This window comes from Melospiza georgiana, chromosome 5, assembly GCF_028018845.1.
Source record: "Melospiza georgiana isolate bMelGeo1 chromosome 5, bMelGeo1.pri, whole genome shotgun sequence".
NCBI classification, from domain to species: domain Eukaryota; kingdom Metazoa; phylum Chordata; class Aves; order Passeriformes; family Passerellidae; genus Melospiza; species Melospiza georgiana.
In genome coordinates this window covers 7,586,731-7,607,692 of record NC_080434.1, presented here as the reverse complement: position 1 = coordinate 7,607,692, position 20,962 = coordinate 7,586,731, and the positions used below count along the sequence as shown (strand labels likewise).

The following is a 20,962-nucleotide window of genomic DNA, read 5'->3' as shown; positions in this document are numbered from 1 at the left end:
TAAAAATAACAAGACTACATGCTGTTTACTAATTTGGGTGGAAGAGGTATAGATTGCAAAGAAAGACTTTTCCTGTTCCCTGTGGACAGCTGTGGAGGGGCACAGATGTGTTGGGCAGGCAGAAAAGCTGTTATGTTACTGCAGGAAAGAGGGAGGATGAGATATGAATATGTCTGGGACCCGGTATCCTCTCACAGAGACCACCAATCTCACCTCTTCAAAACTTCTGTCTCAATCTACATTAAAACCAACTAAATTTCAGCTTTAATAAAGTCTTATCAGAGAAAATTTCCTTTGCTTTTTTTTGTTTAATTTGAGTCTTTAGACTCAGGCTATACATCTTGATTTACGACTGACAATTTAACTTAATATTATTAAATATCACTAATTTAATTTTCAGTAGTCTTCAGAGTCTTTATGATTTTAAATAAAATCTATCTTACATAAGAAGCCAGAATAATGTCTGTGTTCCATTTAGATCTTCAAATTAGCCCTTTAAGTGCTGTGATTTTCAGTATCTGTTATGCAGAACTACACACATTGTGAAGACTTAACACCAAGAAAAGGAGATAATATTTTACTTTTAAAAAGTTGAAAAAGGATTTAACAAAAGCTGATTTTACTTATCACGTGACTTCTGTATTTTATTACATATCTAAATCTTATTTACATGGAAAAAAATTCAAGGATTTCTTATTGTATTTTTGCAGTAATAGATGAATGTTGAGTATTTAATTTTTTTCTGCTATTCCATGGGAAAAAATCCCAAAAAGGTCAGCTTTTGCTAGTACAAATCAGAAATGGTACTGTCAGACTTCAGACAGTGTGGAACAGTAATAAATACTTTTATTGATATAAATTCCTAAGTGGAATATAGAAACAAGAAGTTACATTTAATGTGAAAAAATACAGCATCTTGATTGTTACTAAGAAGCACGCTGAGAGATGCATTTCTTTAGCACTTGTAAAGAACTTCTGTGATTTCCTTGTTTGTTTTGTCACTAATCAGCAGGTGATTAATGCTGCAAAAGGCAAGTAAACTCAAGAAGTTCTCCAGTTATAAAAATATATTTCAGTTCAGTTGTGTTACATGAAATTATGACAATTAGCCTGAATTCTGGATATGAAGGTAGGGAAACTGCAGTTGTGAAAATATTTTTTTAACATATGAAAACAAGCTAAGATAAAAGTAATGCAAAGAAAACATGTGCCATCATGCCCCTCAAAGGAGTAGGTCCTGCCTGGTGCAGCAGAGCAGTACAAACTCTTTTTCACCTCCATCTCTGTGATGCCTGCAGGATTTTTTGCCTGCTGAGTTAATGGATAGAACTGGTGTATAAAGTGGTCTGCAGGAGTGAATTCAAGGTCAGTTTTTTGATACAGCACTATGAGACTGCAGGAGGACTTGCACAGCACAGGCAGGCATGTTTTCTCAGAAGGGGAAGGCTGCTTTTGAAATTGAAATAATCTTTCTGAGTATTTCATGTGTAAGAAAACACAATGCTCAAACTGTAGACCAACAGAACGAACTTCCACAAGGAAAGCAAAGAAGACAAATTGTAAATAATTTTCAATATCAACCTTACATTTCAAAAGAATTACTCATTTGCTTATTTTATGGTCATACATGAGAAGTATTGCAAACTTGTCAGATTTTGGCTCTTGGCACACACACTGATGCATCTGTCTCAAGTCCAACAGAACACTCCTTGCCACTCAGCAGGCTACTGGCATGCATAGTGCTCAAAGGATGAGCTCCTCCTAACAGAATACAGTATTCAGATGGTCTTTCTCCAGAAAAACTTCACTAAATAAGCTTTGATACATATTTTTCCCTTTTAAAGTCTTTCTCTTCTGCATGGATTATAGGATTTTCCACAAGGTTAAAAAAATGGCTATGCCTGCTCTAAAAATTTAAGTTCACACTGGTATCCACTGTCAAAAACAGACTATTGAAATAACAAATGAGGTTCACTTCCTCAGAATGTGTAAATGCCCCAGCTTAAACTTTCAGCAGCTGAAAGACAATACCATCGACACGTACCTGGCACTAGTTACTGGGGTTTATTTTTTCCTGGAAAGCAGTTTTGGGCGACAGAGTGGCGTCCTGGCTTCCCAGGTTGTTGTGCTGACAAACTGCAGTGGTGGTAAAGGCAGGAGTCTGACAAAATCTCATTAATCATTTTAAATTAAATCCAACATTCCACTCCAACACTGCCAAGAAGAAAGCTAACTTTTACAAATGAATACTCTCTCTGAAAAGAACTGGTATCCTGACCATACTGCTTTCACAAAAACATGTTTGATTTCTGTTAGGTACACATAGACTATTCTTAAGCTTAAAAAATGCATTTTTTTTTGATTACTGAGAATCAGAAAAGTGCCTTTTGCTTGTTTTCTCTATTACGGTCTATGAGTAAACCACACAACTGAAAATTAAGAGCCTCTTTTTTCTTTCAATGAATTGAAGTTTTTTTGCTTTTCTAATATTTTAAGTACAGAAAGTTTGTTTTTGCAAGTGAATTTCACATAGGAAATGGAAGTATTCAGTTTAAATATTTTCTCTAAGCATATTTATATGAATAAGAAAGGAAAACTGCAAATTTATTAACATTAATATTAGTAAAAAACACTGAGGTGATAAAGAAGCAATGTGATCACTTTTAGGTTTTTTATAGACACACTTCTGTAAATACTCCTATCTATTTGATTATGATTTAATTGCACATGGCAAGTCTGAACTTTAAACATCTCATAAATAGTATTAGATTATCACATAAAATTTATCTTACTAAAATCACTATTAAATGCGGATTATAAAAACTTGTATTTCTCTTTCAAGGCAAAATAAAACCATAACATGCTGATGTGAGACACAGGAATCTGTTCTTTGCCTACTTTAACACTGCTTTTGAGCTTAGAGTGGGAGATTTTGCAATGGCAGAGAACAAGTCCTCAGCCTCAATGTTTATTAGTTTTAATACACCCATGAAATATTTCAAAAGGAAAAAAAAATCCTAATTCAATAGAGGGCAAGTAAATCTGACTTTCCCAAATACTTATTACAATTTTGACATTTTAACATGATCAAGGAGGTACAACTCAATTTTGTTTAAGTGCTTAAAATAATACCTGTTTTCTAAAAACAGAGCTATAAACAGTATCAGATTGCACAATGACATCCTTACACAGAGAACAAAAGTATTACCACTTTGAAAAAGAGCAATTCCTCGTTGATAAACTTGTTTAAGAACATTAATAAACTGCAGAATACTGAAGAAATAATAACTTATTTGCCCAGCTAGTCAGTTTATTTTCTTAAAGCTGTATTTTGAAACTGTTTACATTTTTTCTTTTTCCAATGTGGGGAGTGAAAGGGAAAGGTTAAAGAGAACAAATTGAATTTTTTTCCTGAATGCAAATTTCTCACTTACTTCAAAATCGACAAACACATCTCAAACTTGTATTTGTTTGGGTTGATTTATGTTGCAGCAGCTTTGATTTATTTTAGAAAGCCAAAGCTGTATAAATGTGTTGTTTAGAGTTTGAATGGAAGGTATTTTAGACAGAAATAGAGTCTGAGAAAACAGATAATATCAGATGCTGTGTATAGCTAAGCTATGTGAATATCTAATATATGCCATATTCCTTGAATAAATGCAATCAGAGCCTCAGACTTTATAATAAAAGCAAACATGAGCTGCATTTGTGTGACACTTTACATGGACACAGGTACACTCATTTTCCCAACACAAACAGAAAATTTTCCATCTGTCACATCTGTGTATACTGAAGTTACCAAACTTACAGAAATGGCCATTAAGAAAAATTCTAGTGTCTTCTAGGACAGAACAGTGAGTGTTTGCAGAGGGATGGGCTGCAGGCTCACTTCTTCCTTCAGTGCTGTGTACAGTGCATACAGTTAAGAGTTAAGGCAACACCACATGGCCAAAGTTCAAAGGACATGCAGTGGTGGAATCACAATAGCTTGGGAAACACTTCACAGTTATAAGCATGATCATGCTCACATAATTCAGCTTGAGATCCTCTGCCTAAGTCTTCTGAAGTGCTTGATCAAGGAGCTATATCCACATTGCATCATTTAGTGACACATGGATCAATGAAGTATCATTATTTTAAAATGTGCACGGAGACACCAAGTGCATTGAAGAAAACACTGCATAATACTTTGTTTTTTAAAGAGTTTTTGGAGGACAACCAAGACAATTTTTTCACTTTTTAAGAGTACTGTTACACTTGATTAAGATTTTTTTCTCTCCTTTTAAGACAGAAAATTGTTTAACTTCATGTAAAGTCTAGATTGCTAAAATGCAAAAAATTACTTCTCAGCCACTTTAGAGTTAGACTCAAACTGCTGAAAGAAAAATGACTGCAGAAATGTCTGTATTAATTAGTTACTTGGTGATTGACTCTGAGGGAATTCACACTTGGCAAGTTGTGTTTGCTGTTTTCTGTTCCACTCTGAGTTAGTAACATAATGTAGAGCATGAATTGGGTGCTAATCCTCTAACACTGCTCAAAATCCTGTTGTGAAGATCAGATGCTGTTATCTGCATGTCATTAGGGTTTTGTTTTCTTTTGCCCCAGCCTTGTCTTATGGAAACTTGAATTGTATCATTCTGTTTCTAATTTATGTTCTTGGCTTCTACACTGGCCTAGAAGTTTTCTAGACCTTGCTAATACATGTACTCATCTATTCCAGAAAAAACATGTTCTGCCTGCCTGAAGGTTTTGTACTGTATCAGGGTAACGGGAAATTAGGAGAAATCCAGACTAACAATTCATACTTTCTTACTAGTGCAAAATCAAAACCCGTATCACTAATGTCACCCTATGCCAGAAGAGAATTAAACCTCGCTCTGCATTTGTGGTTTGAGAAGAAAATATTTTCTAACAAGAAAAGTTCCAATTTCAAAATTCACTGAATTCTTCTTTTAAAATGTGTAAACTTTGAGGAGTGTTTCTTAGGAAACTATATTCTGCTGTCTCCACTTCAAATCACTTTAAAGAGCCCAGAGACACTTGTCCTTTATAACTGGTCTTACAAATTACATTAAAAGCTTTCAATTTTTTTTCCTGTAGTATAGCAGCAGACATCTGTGCCTTAAACAAAGCTCCCCGCTGTACCATACACTCTTAATTTGTGTTTGAGATTAATTGACCACTGCAGAACGCATCCTTGGACTTTCTGCAATACATGACATAACACTGGGTGAGGAGTAGTTATCCTGAAGAAGGCAGGTGATACTGTAAACCTGTCTGGAACACGGCCACAATATTGCTGGCTCCTGGCTTTGGCTGTGTATGCTACATAAATGCAGTGGCATTTACACTTGATAAAAGGTAGTGCAATAAAAAAAGTACTTTTTTTGCATGCATTTTGGTTAGTGGAGCAGAGCTATAAACACTTGAAATAGTAATAGCTACATCTTTTTCTTCCCATAATTTATGTAGCCCTTGTATGGACTGTCCTTCTCATATCTAAAACAAAGGTAACACTCCCTAGGTGCTAAACAGAAAGCAGCAGCATAGGAAAAGGGCATGGCTGTGAGGGGTCATTCCTGAATGAAATTCCTGGCTTTGCAATAGGCTTTCCATGTAAAAAACTCAGATTAGTTCTGTTTTACAGATTAAGAATACCTTCCCACATCACCTCATGGTACAGTAGAGAAAAAGAAATATACTTGCTACCATGATGTATCCAGACACTACTGATAGCTGAATATTATGTAAACAAACATAATCAGGAACAGCTCTTCAACTACATGTTGTATCAACTGTTCCTAGAGTTGTCTGAACAAAACCTAGGCAAATCCTTAGTCAACTTCTGCACAAGCACAGCAGTTCCACTGCTAATATCCTCCACACTTCAGGAAACGTCAAGACACAACCCGACCAAGTAATTTTTGAAGTTTTTCCACAAATTTAGAGCTGTTTAAAATCTAGCTACATGACCAACTTAGAAAGTAATTCAGCATCTGACTCTGAAACAGTTCTCCAATCCTGCACAGTCACTGCTCTAATCTTGCACTGTCAGTTTTTAACAGCTTTAGTAACAAGTCATCTGGTATACATTTGCCAAGGCATTTCCATCATTGACACTTCTAGACTGAGGGAACTCGTTGAAAGCAGCAGCATATTACTCACTCCTACCACTTTCCCTGTTCAGATTTTCTTGCCTACTGTGCTGAACAGGTGATTGTAGTTGTCCTGTTTCCCAAAAACCAGTATCTGCAAAATAAGTTGTGTATGTAAAACGATGTAAACCTCTCTGTACACTGCATGATTTCCCCTGGATAACCCTTTATGGCATCAGGGTTCATCTAAAATAGAGCCTGTAATCTTTAAAACTGAGTGAATAGCAGATTGGCAACATGCTAATTCAAGTTAATAACTATAGTATAGAACATCAGCTTCAATATTTTAGAAGTGTTCTATCATCTCCTAGAATAAACTTTATTGTAGTATTCAGATCAATGTTCCTCTAACTTAGGTATCTGAGGTAGTTAGCATTGTAAAAAAATGCAAACGAAAAGTCAAACACTAATTTAAGAGATAAAAGGAGAAATTTTAGTTAAAATACTTTACAATAAAATAATTATGATTATAAATCTCTTTAGTTAAATATATACACATTACATGGTATTCTAAAAAGAATGAACTTATTAAAGTTTCAAGCAGATCTAATGCACAAATTCACCACTTTTTCAGCTTAGACTGTAATGTCAGTTTAACATTCATAAATGGCTGTGTCAGACTAATGGCATTGTTTTGTGCAAAACTAAAAAAAATTATGAAAAAAGGTCGTTCTGTTCCCACAGTTAATAGATAGAAAAGGTAGTTTACACATACACACACTTACACACACAAACTTTGATTGCATACAGAGGTTAGAATGACCAGCACTAAAATAACCCCCATCTCTACAAAATAATTAATATCTTGAATTGATGTAGTTTCTGAAAATTACAAATTTTAAGTGCTAGCAAATTGTGCTTTTAGGCAGCCACGTGGCCAATAAGGTAGATGTTGTCATAAAGGTGCCCTACAAAATCTTCACTAATATTCTGTGCAGCTCGCCGTGTGTTTCGGATGAATTCCCTCTTTGACATTTTGTTCTTCACGTGAGGGCTTGTTAGATCAATCGAAAGGAGAATCAAAGAGTAACACAGTACATAAACTGCATCTAGACAAGAGAGAATAAATAAAAAAAGTTTAAAAAAGAAACTGGGATCATTAAAAGTATTTCTCCCTAAGAACCTTATGATCTTTGTCATCTAGGTTCATAACTTTATACACATATACACACACATATATGTACAACTACTCAGAAGGGTATCCATAGAAATAAAATTTAATATGGCAACTTTCAAAGTGATAATGTCAGCACACTGCCAAATGAGAATTTACAAATCTCTTAATATTTCTACATAATCCAAAAGCCACTAAGGGCTTTATACATTTTCATTTAAACTGATTCCTGAAGTTTGAATCAACTAAAGCCAACATCCTGGAAAAGCTTATCTTTTAAATATGTAAGCAGTTCCACTGCTAAAAACTGCCTCCTCCAACCAATTAGAAATACTTGTTAGCTTGTATGTGGCCCAATATTCCCTTTCATTTCTGTGAGACTATCCACAAGGTAAAGCGTTAAGTGTGTAAAACTCTGCAAGAGGAACTTCAGAAAAGAAAAAAAGCTCAAAGAACATACAAAAATGGAAGAAAGATACCATGGAAATAAGCCAAACTAATCAGCTAAAAGAATCTCTATGTTTTTTGGTTTTTTTTTTTTAAATGAACAAAATTTTCAACAAAATTTTTCAATTTTGTACTTTCAGATATACACGTTTAGGTGCCAACATTTAAGCTGTCAGAAACAGTAGCATCATCCAGAAGTATAAAGACTGATCCACGGCTCATTTTTGCTTACCAGGGCTAAGGCCAAGCTCTCTCATCAAATCAGGATTACAAGCACAGAATCTGTGAGAGAACTTTGTTATGAGAGTTTCAAGGTACTCCCCACGCTCCTCAGGAGCATGAATGTGTCTGAAGAACTCTCTCAGTGCATTTGGCAAGAACTGATTTCTGAAGTTGTGCAGCGTCACAAGGTCATCCAAAACATCTCTCCTGGAACAACAAAACCCCATATCATTAGAAAGGTTTCTTTTAACTATTTAAATATGAAAATGTGTAGATGTTAAAAATAAAAATTAAAGCTTTAGAATAGTATGAGCTTTTGTTTTGCTAAAAGGCAAAATTATCACTAACAGCACAAAGATAATATAAACACACATTCTTCGTCTATTTGTGGCCAAATACTATAAAAACATACACAAATAAGAACTCAAAGTTTGTATATATATTCAATCAAGGTCTACACAGAGGCTTTGATTCCTTTAATCTGTGACAAAACCATTAAAAAGACAGTAAAGGGAATAGATTGATGCATGCCACACATTTTGATGTCTAAGTAGAAGCTGTTACAGGACTGTCTTGTTAAAACCAGGCTTCAGCTAGGCAAAATTTGCTCATGGACGTCCACCAGAATGTGATGTCCTCAAGTACTTTGCACTGAACACAAACACACATAAAAGATTCAGACCACACCTATATTGTCAGATGCAAAAAAGACAGTAGAAAAAAATTTGGAAGCAAATTTGAAGTGAACCTAAGAACATTTTCCTATGTTTAACCTGATTTTTACTCTGCTTGTGAGTTTCAACATTTTAAAAAGTAGTTTTTATTTTTAGTGTCTGATCATACTCTGTTTATGAAGGGAAGATAAATGGCAGTAGGAGTCACTAACATTAACTTGCAATCTCATCCATTAAATGGTTTGTATTTTTATTATCGTCTAGGAGATTTATAAATCTCAAGTTTTACTGCACAGGACTGCCAGTGGTGATAACATTACAGACTCTTTTTATTCCTTTAGTAGCACAGGCTGAAGAGGATGAGAAGCAGGAGAGAATTCCTGTTGAAGTGCTGTTGGCCCTCTGTTCTTCCTATTCAGGTGCAGTAACTATTCTCCTCCATGATACTGCCCTCCCCCAAGCTGATGGCATGAGAAAGCACTGTGGAGACAGAACACCAGGCAGGGACAGAGCTCCCTTCTGCAGCTCCTGATGTCTCCAAGAGGCTGCTCCCTTCCCTGTCAGGAGGTGTGTGCAACTTCCAATCAAGAAATCTCAGACAACCAAATAACGGTTAGATGATTCAACATTAGTTAAAAAGCCATCATCCCTTTGTAAAGTGATAATTACTTTTTCTGAATAAGATCCACAAGAAAGGGGAAAAAAACCCATCAAGTCAAAAAAAGCAGCAAAATATCTATGTAAGATTTTGTGAGGATGTGACATTTATCATTTACAGGTGATATTTTTGAGGATTCTTAATAAGTCCTACAGTAACATAAATACTTGAACAGAATGACTGTTCAGATTTAGAAGAACGATTACCTAGCTGCATTGTTTTGCCTTTTTACATCACTGAAGTGGCATCTCTACATTCAAAATATTGTTAAATGGGGCTGAACATTGAAAATTAATAGAAAATGCTTTAAGAGACATTTTAATTACCTTTCATCAAGGTAGATTCTCAGCTTCTTCCAATTCAGTGTTCTTGTGCAAAAAATAAACTTAGCTATTTCTTTCGGCGAATCATCTAGTATGCCTTTGGACATAAAGTAGTTGACACCCTGAGATAAAATACAGGTACATATAAATATGTTTAATCTTCATAATGTATTTAGGAACAAGTATTGTACTTCACAATGTAGGACTGTAATCCTACGAATTAACTGGTTTGTTTTTCAGAATGGTTCGTCCTCCTCTAAATCACATTTCAACATGCAGAATACACTCTAAAATTATAAATCAAATGCCAAGAGACAATTTAATGTTATGGTTGAGATTTTACGTACAGTCATAGTAGAAAATTTTAAATTATGAACCCCATAATGAGCATGATGGTTCTTGAATAATTTCTTTACAGTGTATATCAGTATTTTGCTTTTCATACTATTGTAATAGTATTTAAAATGTTGTAAGGACCATAACTGTTAATTTCATAACTTTTGCAAATAAGAAAATCTTAGCCATAATGTGTTTAGTCTTCAAGGTCTTTCATTAAAACAGTAATGTTCTCACATGTATACAATGTACCACATTCAAATAGATGCATTAAATGCATTTGTTTAAATGTGTAATAATGCAAATAAACACAAGCACGCTGATTTCAAAGCATAGGTAAGTATCAACATATATAAATATGCATACACATAAATAAGAACACTATGCCTAACATAAAAATAGTTTAAAAATACAGAATTGCATATAATTTATAGTCATGATTTCCAGAATTTTACACTTTTACCAAACACACATTTCTAATAGATTAAATATGGCAAATTTAAAGTATTTCAGTGATATTCTGGATTCTCTCTGGTCATTGAAATATCCCAAAGCATAACACTATTTTCCTTACAACCACAGAAATCAAAACCCAACTAATGGATTTAAAAAATGTTCACACTTTCCAACAGCAACAATCTAAACCTGAGAACAACTAACCAAGTTCTTCTGATTCAATTTGGCAGGGGCTGGGAGCAGTTCTCAGCAATTTTTACCAAGAAGTGTTGCAATACTTAAGTACAATAGATCTTGACTACAGCATAAGGATGAAATGTAAAATGAGTAGGACAGTGCATTTCTGCATAAAATAATGTACCAAGGCCACAACCTAAATCACCTTTAAAATATGTCTGAAATATTTTTTCATAAATTTTCTGATATCAAACTATAACAATATTTTTTAAGTCTGCCATTTAAGTTTACATTACAGCTACAAAGATGTAGGGGCAACCTATCATTCAGTGTGTATAAACTAAACTTCCCAGTGCTCTTGAATTTTGTGTGAAAAAGAAATAAAGGGCTGAGTGCAGGTTTGGAACATTTTGTGAAGTGTCTTAGTAAAGCAAAATCTTAGTTGCATAAAGTAGGAAAATAGTTACAATATATGTTTAAGCATACAAATTAAAAGCCAAAAAACATGTGGAGTATTAACTAGCTATTTTTACCAGTCCACAGTTTTTGCTTATAGATTCATAGAAAAAAGCAGTTAATCAAGATACATTTATTTTGTTTAAATGATGGTTTATAAAAATAAATAAAAACAGAAAGGTTTTTAGATAGACAAACCAAAAAAGCTAGCAGTGTTATGCCCCAATTTTACGAAAAATCTATATTTAGGATGACAATGTAACTTGTATTGCTCTATCATCTTGCATTTCAGTCCGAATTAGCTCATATTGAAGGTTGTTCATAATACGGATGGACAACATGTTAAGTACTTTCTTGAGTCATAGCTAAATAAGAAATTAAAAATGGAAGATAACAAGGATTTTGGGAATTTATGTAAGATGAGCAGCAGAATATCTCCTTTACATTTATCTCAAGTTAATGAGATTTATGTGTTTGCTTCAATAAGAAGTATTAGCTTAAGATAGTACAAACTGAAGCCTGGTGGGGAAGTCTTGAATAGCATTCCTGCTGCAATTAATAAACACTTCTGCAACAATCCAGCAAACACCTAGCATGACATAGCAGAGGCAGGATGACAATAACACCCTCTTTAAGATAGTTTCTCTGTGACAGTAAATGCTGCAGTTTCTTTCTCATGCACTAACTTGCAGCTCAATGTAGGATCACCATCTGACAAGCTACAAAGTTTTTGCATTATTATTCTCTAATTCCTTTCTCCCTTACCACGCATAATGCTTGACACTATCTTTCCCTGTGAATGTACTTTTGTCAGCTCATTCACAGGTAAACAGGGTTTAAATAAAATACGGTTCACCCCATGCCATGGTTTTTAGTTGCTTTTCATTTCATCCTAAGCTATCAAAAATACTGTTTGCAACAGTAGAAGCCTGATTTCTCTTAAGTTTTTAAATTTTGTCTCACAGCAAATGAAATTTATTTACAAGATTTACAAGCATGTCATAGAATCTGTTTTCCATAACACCGCAAATACTACCTTGAAAACCTCTCAGAACCCTTGCTTCAAATAAATCACTTTTGATAGCTAAAATGGTCACTTGTGGCATATATAGTAGCTGAAGTAGGTAGCCCTACACACTATTAAAACCTATGGTAAGATCAGTCAGCTGGTGATTCTCTTAGGAAACATTTGACTGCAGTCAGGCTACTCTGTGCCTACGATCTATCAGCTCTGAAGAGGCCTTAACACTTGGGAAACATGCAGAATGAGCACATACACTATTTTTTTAAATTCTAATTCAGAGGGCTGTAATATTCTTAGCATTAGAGAATTAGGAAAGATGCCTTAAACCTTGCCTCTGTGGCAGGCATGTTATCTCTGAATTTCAGACAGCTCTGGATAAAATATTAATGCATGGAAGTGTTGATTTAAATTACACATGCAAACAGCAACTTTAAATATAGACAAACAGTAACAACAAAAGCCACTTGTTGTATTTCAGTATGTTATTTTTTACAGTTTTTTCTTTTCCTTGCACACAATGCTTGTTTTGCCAGCTACTCTATTAGACCACTGATACTCCTTGCTTGTTTTCTACCTGTTTCCAACAGTCTTTGGATTTGTTCATATCCATACAGGATCTCTAAAATGGAAAACTTTTCCTTTTAAGTGTTGATTCCATTTCTGCATTGACTATCTTCTTTGCTAAGAGTACTTTCAGAGCACTTCAGTACAGCAGTCAACATTAAAACTTTTGTAGTTGCCTTTGGCACCTCTGTTTAGATATGCATACAAAACAAACCAGACATAGCTTAAGTTAACGGCACAGAAATTTTGGAATCAGTATCTAGTATAGTAGGGTCCCAACTTCTGCTGGTGATTCTAGGTAACACTAACATTGTTAATAAATAATAATTAGACACATATGGTATCATTGTTACCATTTTTTTAGGGAAGTACACTCTCTCAATATATCTAATGGTGCATCTTCTGGAACAATGCAGAGTATTGATGAGATATTGTATAATACAAATTTTCATGACTGTTTTATTAAGTTAGGAATCAAGTCATTTGGTGGTCCACATCAAAACAAATGTGGACACAATATGTAAGATACATTGGAAACAGTGTCTCTGTATGCCTTTAAAACACAGTCTCAGTGAGCCAAACAGAATAGCAGAAATTGCAAATAGTATGCGGACATATTTTTCATGTTACAGAGAGTCCATAACTAATAATTTACAAGATTAAACCATTCTGATTTTAATGTAGAAATATCAAAAGGTTTCAGCTCAATGTTGCTTTCAAACTTTTTTTATAAATCACACAAACGATTTTCTTTCCTCTACAACATACACGTACCCATACTATTCTTCTGACCGATAAATCAAGGCATCTCAAAAGTGGCTTGCTTAGTAGATCACTATGAAATAGGGTAAGTTTCAAAACTTTGCTTAGAAATACAGCACAGTAAACAATCCATCATCTACAGACTATCTAAAATTAAAAGTCAGGTAAGATTTACACAAGTGACTAACACAAGTGGCTTTACACAAGTGGCTAACAATTTATAACCAGGAAAAGGTCAGAAAAACCTGGCCTCCCTGTCAAAAACTAAGGGCAGCTTGCAGAACGAGACAATCAGAGTAGTGCAAAGACAGGTTTAGTATAAGCACTGTCTTACTGTACTTTATTATTATGCTATGCAAAGGAAATATTGACCTCACTAAAGTCAGGGAGTTTTGGTACAGTACAGATTCCACAAGGTCCATAAAAATAAATGCTATTAAATAGATCAGTTAGAACCATTAAGGATGAAAAAAAAAATAGAACTTCTTTCCTGACCAGAAGATTCTTGTTTGTACCTTTATTTTCAATTTTAGCTACAAAGCATTGATCCATGTAATAAACTTGACTAAATATTTTGTAGGCAGTTAGAAACTGGATACAAAACAATGGGAAATAACTTCTGGTTGCTCACAAATTTTGAGTTATAAGCACACGAGATGAAATGAGCACTGCATGAGAAACATTTCACAAACATCATACACTCTTTAAAATAAAATATTACAGAAATCAGGTAGGCAGATTAAACAACATATTTATTATATTCAAGTGCTAATACTAACACTAAACTATCCCCTCTCTCCAAAGAAACAACAAAAAACAGGTTCCAAAATCTTGTCTACAATGGTGGCGCCATATGAAAAAAACCCAACAAAACCACCCAACCAACAAAAAAAACCCCTAAACCCAAACCAAAACAACAAAACCAAAACAAAACAAAAACCCCAACCCAAACATGCACTGGAGGGTTTTTTTTTTCAGATTACATGTCATGTGTTTAGGCACATCCTTTTAGCAGAATGTGAGCACCTGCTATGAATTATGCAAGCTCATGCACACAACCAACACGTCAAATTACAGCAGATACCACAACACCATGCACACAACAATGGCTAACCAGAGAATCCTACCACAAAGTGTGCAGATGCTCTTCCCTACCCCGTGAGCCACCGCTAGCTCTGGAGCTGTTGCTGTGGAGCCTGGTTACCCATTTTCATGACATGGGCGGTGTCCTTTGGAGAATCTTGCTCCTGTGGCTGTAAGTATTCCTATTTTTATAGTAATTTGATCAGGTCTGTTATCAAATGTAAAGCAGAGTTTGGCAGGAAATTCGGAGACACAATTTGTAATAGTGGAATGTCATCTCATACGTTCCAGTCACAGTGTCCTTATAATAATAATAATAATTCTGCCAATATCACAGTTGTAAACAGTTAAAGCAACAGTATTTGTGAATTCTCCTGAAACTCAGGCCCTGAATGACTCCTACCAGGCTACGGTGCTCCACAGGGAGAGAGGAACAGAGCCCTTAGGAGATACCCTGAGGTTCTCATCTCTCATTGAAGCAGAGTATTTGTACTTCTATTGTAAAATATAACCACAAGAAGCAAGAGTAGCAAAATAAAGTTAATACCTAATTTAGGTATGCTGTAAGTTAGCTCTAATTTGCAGATCTTATTGCCCTTAAAAATAATGAATCTTCTATTAAGTGCCTTTTCTGAAGGCTCCAAATGCTTTAAAGATACCAAGATTACTTTAAATAAGGTTGAAATATAATGGCACATTATAAACTGAGATAGTTAAAGGAAAAATTGTAATACAAAGAAAAATTTGGACAGACAATGCTACCAGCAATATACTTGATGTATTACTGAAAACATGTAAGTTGCCTAAATATTACATCTACTTAGAAAGCTTTCACATTTATTACATTTGTGAAAATTCTGCAGAAAAACAATACTAATCACTCAAGTGGCCAGGCGCTGATGTCTCGATGCTGTTTATCAGAGTTCAAGGCAGAGTTCTACCAGAAAAATTACAAAATACTCTATTTGTGACTGATAAAAGTAATGGTATCTTAATCAAGCAGAATATGAGACAAAGCAAGAACTTAAATGAAATTACATTATTGCAAAGATTCACAGAACTGCTTTACTTGTTTTACCCCATCACACGCTCACACTTTCTGTATCATATCAGCTGAGTGAAATTTGCTCCTAGAAGTGTTTCTTTTCATATCTCAATCCTTTTTCTACTTGGGATTTATTCAATTACCACTTCCATGTATGTGTGTAACTATATGCAGGAAGCTGACAGCATTTTTGTGCAGTACTGTGTACACTCTTTTCCTAGGAAACATGAAGCAGGAGTCTTGTTTTATACACAAAAGACTCTCTCTGTCACTTGGGCATTAACTGTCTATCTCCCAGGCAAAAGCTGTCTACTCTCAAACTGTTTTCTTCTTTGAAAGGTGACAGACTGAAAGCAGAAACTGACTTTTCCAGTTAGCTACATGAACTTATAAATGAAAACCTTTCAGTCTGACAAGGGATGTGTTTTTTTTGAAGACAAATTTATATTGTTCTATAAGAAAAGATAGTGCACAATAAACACCTACAGAAACTAAATCAAACTGATCTTCAGGATAGTTCAGCAGTAGATCTTTTTCATACTTCAAGATTTGCTCGAGTGGAAATAGGTGAAAATCCCCTACAAGAAAATGTGATTGCAATAGAAGTAATCAGACTTTATACCTCATCCTGCTTTGTCTAAAGTGAACCAAACTCAAGCTCTGCATTTTAACATTTTTATTTATGTAAGCTCAATGTTATGCTCTTACAATTCACCTCTGTCTCTTCAGTTAGGATATCTGCCTTGTTCCTAAGTTAATATGTGGTTATGAATTTCTGGCATCCACTGAAGTGTACAGGCCACTTAACAGGCAAGTCATGTAAATGATGTGCACAGGTACAATACTCAAAAAAAAGACCAGGATACTGCTCATTAACCACCCCTACAGTAAAACAAACACTGATTAAAACTTTGTTTTTAGATGGATATAATTATAAAAAAGCAATCACAATTATTGTAACTGTTTATTACTGTCAGCAACAGTTCACTTACCTCATCAGGGTTGGCATTAAAGGTGAGACTGCCCTCATCTAGCTGCATATACAATTTTCTAAAAGAAAATCCTAGAGGCGGATTCTTATTGTATATAGAACAGTGACCCCAAGTGGATTTGCACAACCTATGAAAATAGAATTAATCTATTATAAAAAATCCTTTCCAAATTTCATGGATTTTACAAAAGCAAAATGTAACCAACACTGCAAAGCTAATACTTGAGCTATAAGAAAAGTTAGAAGTAGGTTACTGTAACAGTTATTAAGTCATTTTGCCATGTTTTTCTAAAATCTTCAATTATATGATTAATGTTTTCTTCTCACAGAGGTTTTGGTGTATTTGGGTGCAACATCAAAACCTATCCCAGTAGGTGGCATCATTATGACAACCACAGAGCAGAGATCTCTGGCACTCCTAGAACCTGAACACTGGAGGACAGTGACAAGTTGTTCTCCTGGGGTACTATGACAGATTAAAACATTCTGTTTCTTTTCCTGTGCCCCAGTTGTGCAGTGAATTGGACACTGTATCTGCACACAATTATGCCTTTAAAATTCGGCCCTTTCCCCATCTGTCCTTCTTCACCCAACTCTTCTTCCTCTTGTCCTAACTGGCCAGTCCTAACAACTAGATCTAGTCCCATCCCTCTCTGTCTTCTATAACTTTTGAGCTTCTTTCCTTTTTATTTCAGCCTGACTCCATATCAGTCTCATCAGTTTCTGTCCCTCATCTCAGTTCCTTTGATGATACCATCGGCGATTCCTTTTCCACATTAGATTCCTTATTGAACTGGTAGTTCTGCTTCAACACACCTACCCAGTAACTAATTAGGAACCATGTTTAGGACCCAGCAGGTAGTCACTGGAGATATAGCAAAGATTCTGTTTTCAATTCTGGAACCTGGGTCTTACTTGGACTGAGTTAGGAACTGCGACCACAGTACTTGCCAAAGCTTAAACACACCCTTATATGTGTGGAATAGTGGAGATTTTTACAGAGATTATGCAAATTGAGATTTTTATCTATTGCTAAATCAGGATGCATTTTCATTACCAAAAGAAATGTGGTATAAATGTGAGTATTATTTGGAAAGACTGCACAAAAAATGGTTGAACTGTTTCCCAGAACGAACTTCAAGGAAAATATGTATCTCCACCCCACTTGTTAAGAATATATACTGCATGTAATTAAGAAGCTCTACTACAGGCTTTGGTCTAGGGGATTTATTTCTATTTAGGTTGGGTTTGAGACCAAGAACTGAGCACAGTACAATGCATATTGACAAACTTAGAAGCTTACTGGTATCCTTCACTAGAATTCCTGTTCCTGTCAATAGAACAGTCCCCAACAGCAGAATTGTGACTAAGAAGTTATGCTGCATTATCCTTTGCTAGGTTCAAACGCATGATAGGAAGGGAAACTGCTTAAATTCAAATGCAGCCGGGCAAGGAAACAGACGAGGGGAGGAAGAGATGTAGAGCATAATGAAAGGTAAATAAACAACCTGAACAGCAACCCAACTGCTACAGTAGTAATATTGTCAGTTAAGGGAGAAGAAAATGTTGTGAAAGAAGCTACAAGTTCTGCTGACCGTCTGCTCTAAAGATTAGTATGATTTCATGAGCGTTTCCTAGTGTTGTAAAACATAAAATACCAAAGAATATGTTAATTACACTTTGATATTACACTATTTTATCTTAAAAATGTTCCTTTATTTATTTCCCAGACATACAAATTCTGCATATGTTATACATAAACGCGTTTCAAGTGTTAGGCTGCAGAAATTTCACTTGAGAAAAAAACAACCTTTTCTTTCCTCCCTCCACAGCCATCTTCCAACAAAGATACCTAATTTGTGTCAAGTGTAGCAGATGAGTTCTCACTTCTCTTCCTTTGGAAGTTTGGCTGAATATGCTTGCTTGCTTAAGCTAGACAACTGTTCAAAGTTCAGAGAAGTAATGATACAAACACCTGAGATGTGCTTTGAGATAATACAAAAGTGAAGACAAGTCCCTGTGATGCTATCTCAAACACCAGGTGTTTAATAATACACGTGTACACTTGTGCCAAGCATGCTTATGTATGAAGCAATGTCCAGTAATACCCCATGCTAATTAGAAATCCAGAATAACACATTTTTAAATGATATGTGTTTCCTCTTTATAAATCTCATTTAACTTAGGAAACCTTTGCTAGGTTAGAAACACATACTGAAGCAAATTTAAAATCTAATACTTTTTACTATGCCCAGGTGATATTTCTTTTTTCATGCTTACCCTTGCCAGAGGAGCTCATCATTAGCAAGATCCTGCCAGACACACGATGCTAGACAGAGATCAGTTGCATTCAGGTATGACAAAATGGTAAAACTGAGCTCTGGTGGCAACATTTCCAGGTTAATGAATCCTTCTTGTTCTTTAGATTTTCTTGTCTTCAGCAGGTGGTAGATGTCAATGCCTCCTTGAGCTTGTTTGCGGTGGCTCGAATTGGAAACGTTGTTAGCAGGTATCCTCCTACCATGCTCTCTGCTCAGATAGCCTGGTCCACTGTATCCTTGCTGCTGCAATTGCTGGTTTCTAGCAATTCTCCAGAGTCCCTGACCCATCTGCGAGCCTGCTGGACATAAAATCCAAATTAGATATTAACAGCTATTTGTAAACATTTGTAAGACAGGCTCAGCACGTAAGTAAAATGTTAGGACTGATCTGAATAGGTAGAAAGTGAGTTCTGGCAAAGTTATGTTGACCAGGTAATCAGTCTTCATAGGGCAATTGAAAAAATACTGAAAACTAAACCTATTAAAAAAACCTAGAATTTTTTCAAAATTTTCCATGATCGAAGAGCTACAAAATTAACAATAAGCTTCTTCAAAGAGTACCAAATATTATCTATATTGTATGCAAGTTAAGAAACCTTAGGCTTCAAAACCTTTGGACTTCTTCAGACTTTCTTCAAAATTTCACAAAAAGACCTTATTTAGAGTCAATGAAGGACTCTTTAGAGTCAATGATTGGATAACACAGTGGCTGACACTGAAACAAAGTTTAATAACTTCAGTGGCAATGCAGTAAGGATTTTGAGTCCTCAGAAACAAGAGAAAAAGTATCTTTCCAAGCTTTCATACCTAGTAGCATAACATAAAGCCTTGATCATAAGATACTCACATACTTATACAGAGAATATCACTGCAGAAATAGCATAAAAAGCCTTTTTGTAATGTAAAAAAAAAAAAAATTAAAAACATATTTGGTTTTAAGGACAAACTGAAGAAATTTCACAGAAGAAACAAAATGAGACAGAATTCAAACCAGTCTAGGACCAGCTGCTGAAAATCACAAGCTCTGCTATTTGTGTAGCTATTCAGCAGCTCATACGCCATTTGTTAGAACACATATAATTTTCCCAATCACGTAATTACTTTCAGCTCTGTAATAATCCAGGATGAATGGTTTCATAATAAAAGATGAGCAAACCCATTGTTATGAAGCCTTTTAAGTAACGACGTCAAAGACTATATTTTAAAATTATTTTGAACCTATATTTTCAATCTTCAGACTCAGTATACCACTCAAATGCATGTTTTCAAACGTCTAATAATGTAATCTTAATTGAAAACTCTTGATAGCTTGGCTGGAGTAGCTACCACAGTAAAAATAACATCGAGCTTGTTTATAAATCGCTGATCTTCTCTTGCTCTGTCTGCTATCTCTCAAAGTCTGATTTAAATTCTAATTGTTGCTTCCTCATGTTACTTTGCTACTTACTGCATAATCAATTCTTTTGCAGTGCTGACAAGCATGACAGGATGCTAAACGTAATCTAGATTAATGCTGCATTAGGACTGGATTCTATTTTATTCAATAAAAAACAACACGCACTCTAGATATAAACACTCTCCACTTTATAGTAACTGAGCCCTACAGCTGCTGATTTGCAGCCACGATTATCCCAAAAGGAAAACGTTCCTTCCTTCGAACGTAAGCCTGTCGAAACTGAAGCTTCGTTCATAGCAGCTGCATTGCAACCGAGGCCTGCTGGTCCCCCCCGGAACGTGAAAACCCTTCAATCCCCACTGCGGGCCACCAGGCTGGCGGGGGGAGGCACAGCCCGTCCCGCAGGCCCAGAGCCGCCCCGGGGAGCCGAGGCCCGAAGCCGCCCAAGGCCGCACCGCGCCCCGAGAAGCTCCGCAGCCGAGCCGCCGCCCAAGCCGCTCGTCCCCCGGCAGCGCGGCACAGGGACCCGGCCCGGCCGCCCCGCTCCCGGGGCACCGGCGATCGCTGCGCGGCGGGTGCCGCCCCCCGGCCCCATTGGGCCGCTCCCGGAGCCCCGGCCGCCGATTGGCCGCGCCGCCCGTCCGTCCGCGCCGCGGAGGGGCCCCCGCGGGGCCTACCTGTGCCAGCTCCGCTGCAACCGCCGCCGCGACGAGCCCGGCCCGCCTGCGTGCGAGGGCCGCGCCGGGCGGGAGGGG

At 36.1% G+C, this 20,962-nt stretch overlaps 1 protein-coding gene across 3 annotated transcripts; it reads right to left on the bottom strand.

The window, feature by feature from the left end:
- Window positions 1-460: 460 nt before the first annotated feature.
- Window positions 461-20,923, bottom strand: FBXO8 (F-box protein 8). Of its 3 annotated transcripts, none has more exons than XM_058024077.1 (6): window positions 20,885-20,923; window positions 18,771-19,107; window positions 16,492-16,618; window positions 9,600-9,718; window positions 7,952-8,148; window positions 461-7,207 (listed from the first exon to the last, which is right to left on the bottom strand). In XM_058024077.1, the coding sequence occupies exons 2-6, from the start codon at window positions 19,097-19,099 to the stop codon at window positions 7,020-7,022; spliced, it is 960 nt and encodes a 319-aa protein (XP_057880060.1). In that variant the 5' UTR covers window positions 19,100-19,107; window positions 20,885-20,923; the 3' UTR covers window positions 461-7,019. The 3 variants fall into 3 exon arrangements, with proteins under 3 accessions (XP_057880060.1, XP_057880059.1, XP_057880061.1); XM_058024076.1 differs by having other exon boundaries at window positions 18,771-19,110; window positions 20,885-20,921; XM_058024078.1 differs by lacking the exon at window positions 20,885-20,923 and adding an exon at window positions 20,373-20,607.
- Window positions 20,924-20,962: the final 39 nt, after the last annotated feature.

Bases quoted from the DNA above. Each gene is read 5' to 3' on its own strand.
- FBXO8 (XM_058024077.1), bottom strand. From the start codon at position 19,099: ATGGGTCAGGGACTCTGGAGAATTGCTAGAAACCAGCAATTGCAGCAG. The intron at 8,149-9,599 runs GTAATTAAAATG...TTGTTGTTCCAG, and splicing joins AGAATCTACCTTGATGAAAG to GAGAGATGTTTTGGATGACC. The intron at 7,208-7,951 runs GTAAGCAAAAAT...TCTCTTGTCTAG, and splicing joins AGAGCTTGGCCTTAGCCCTG to ATGCAGTTTATGTACTGTGT.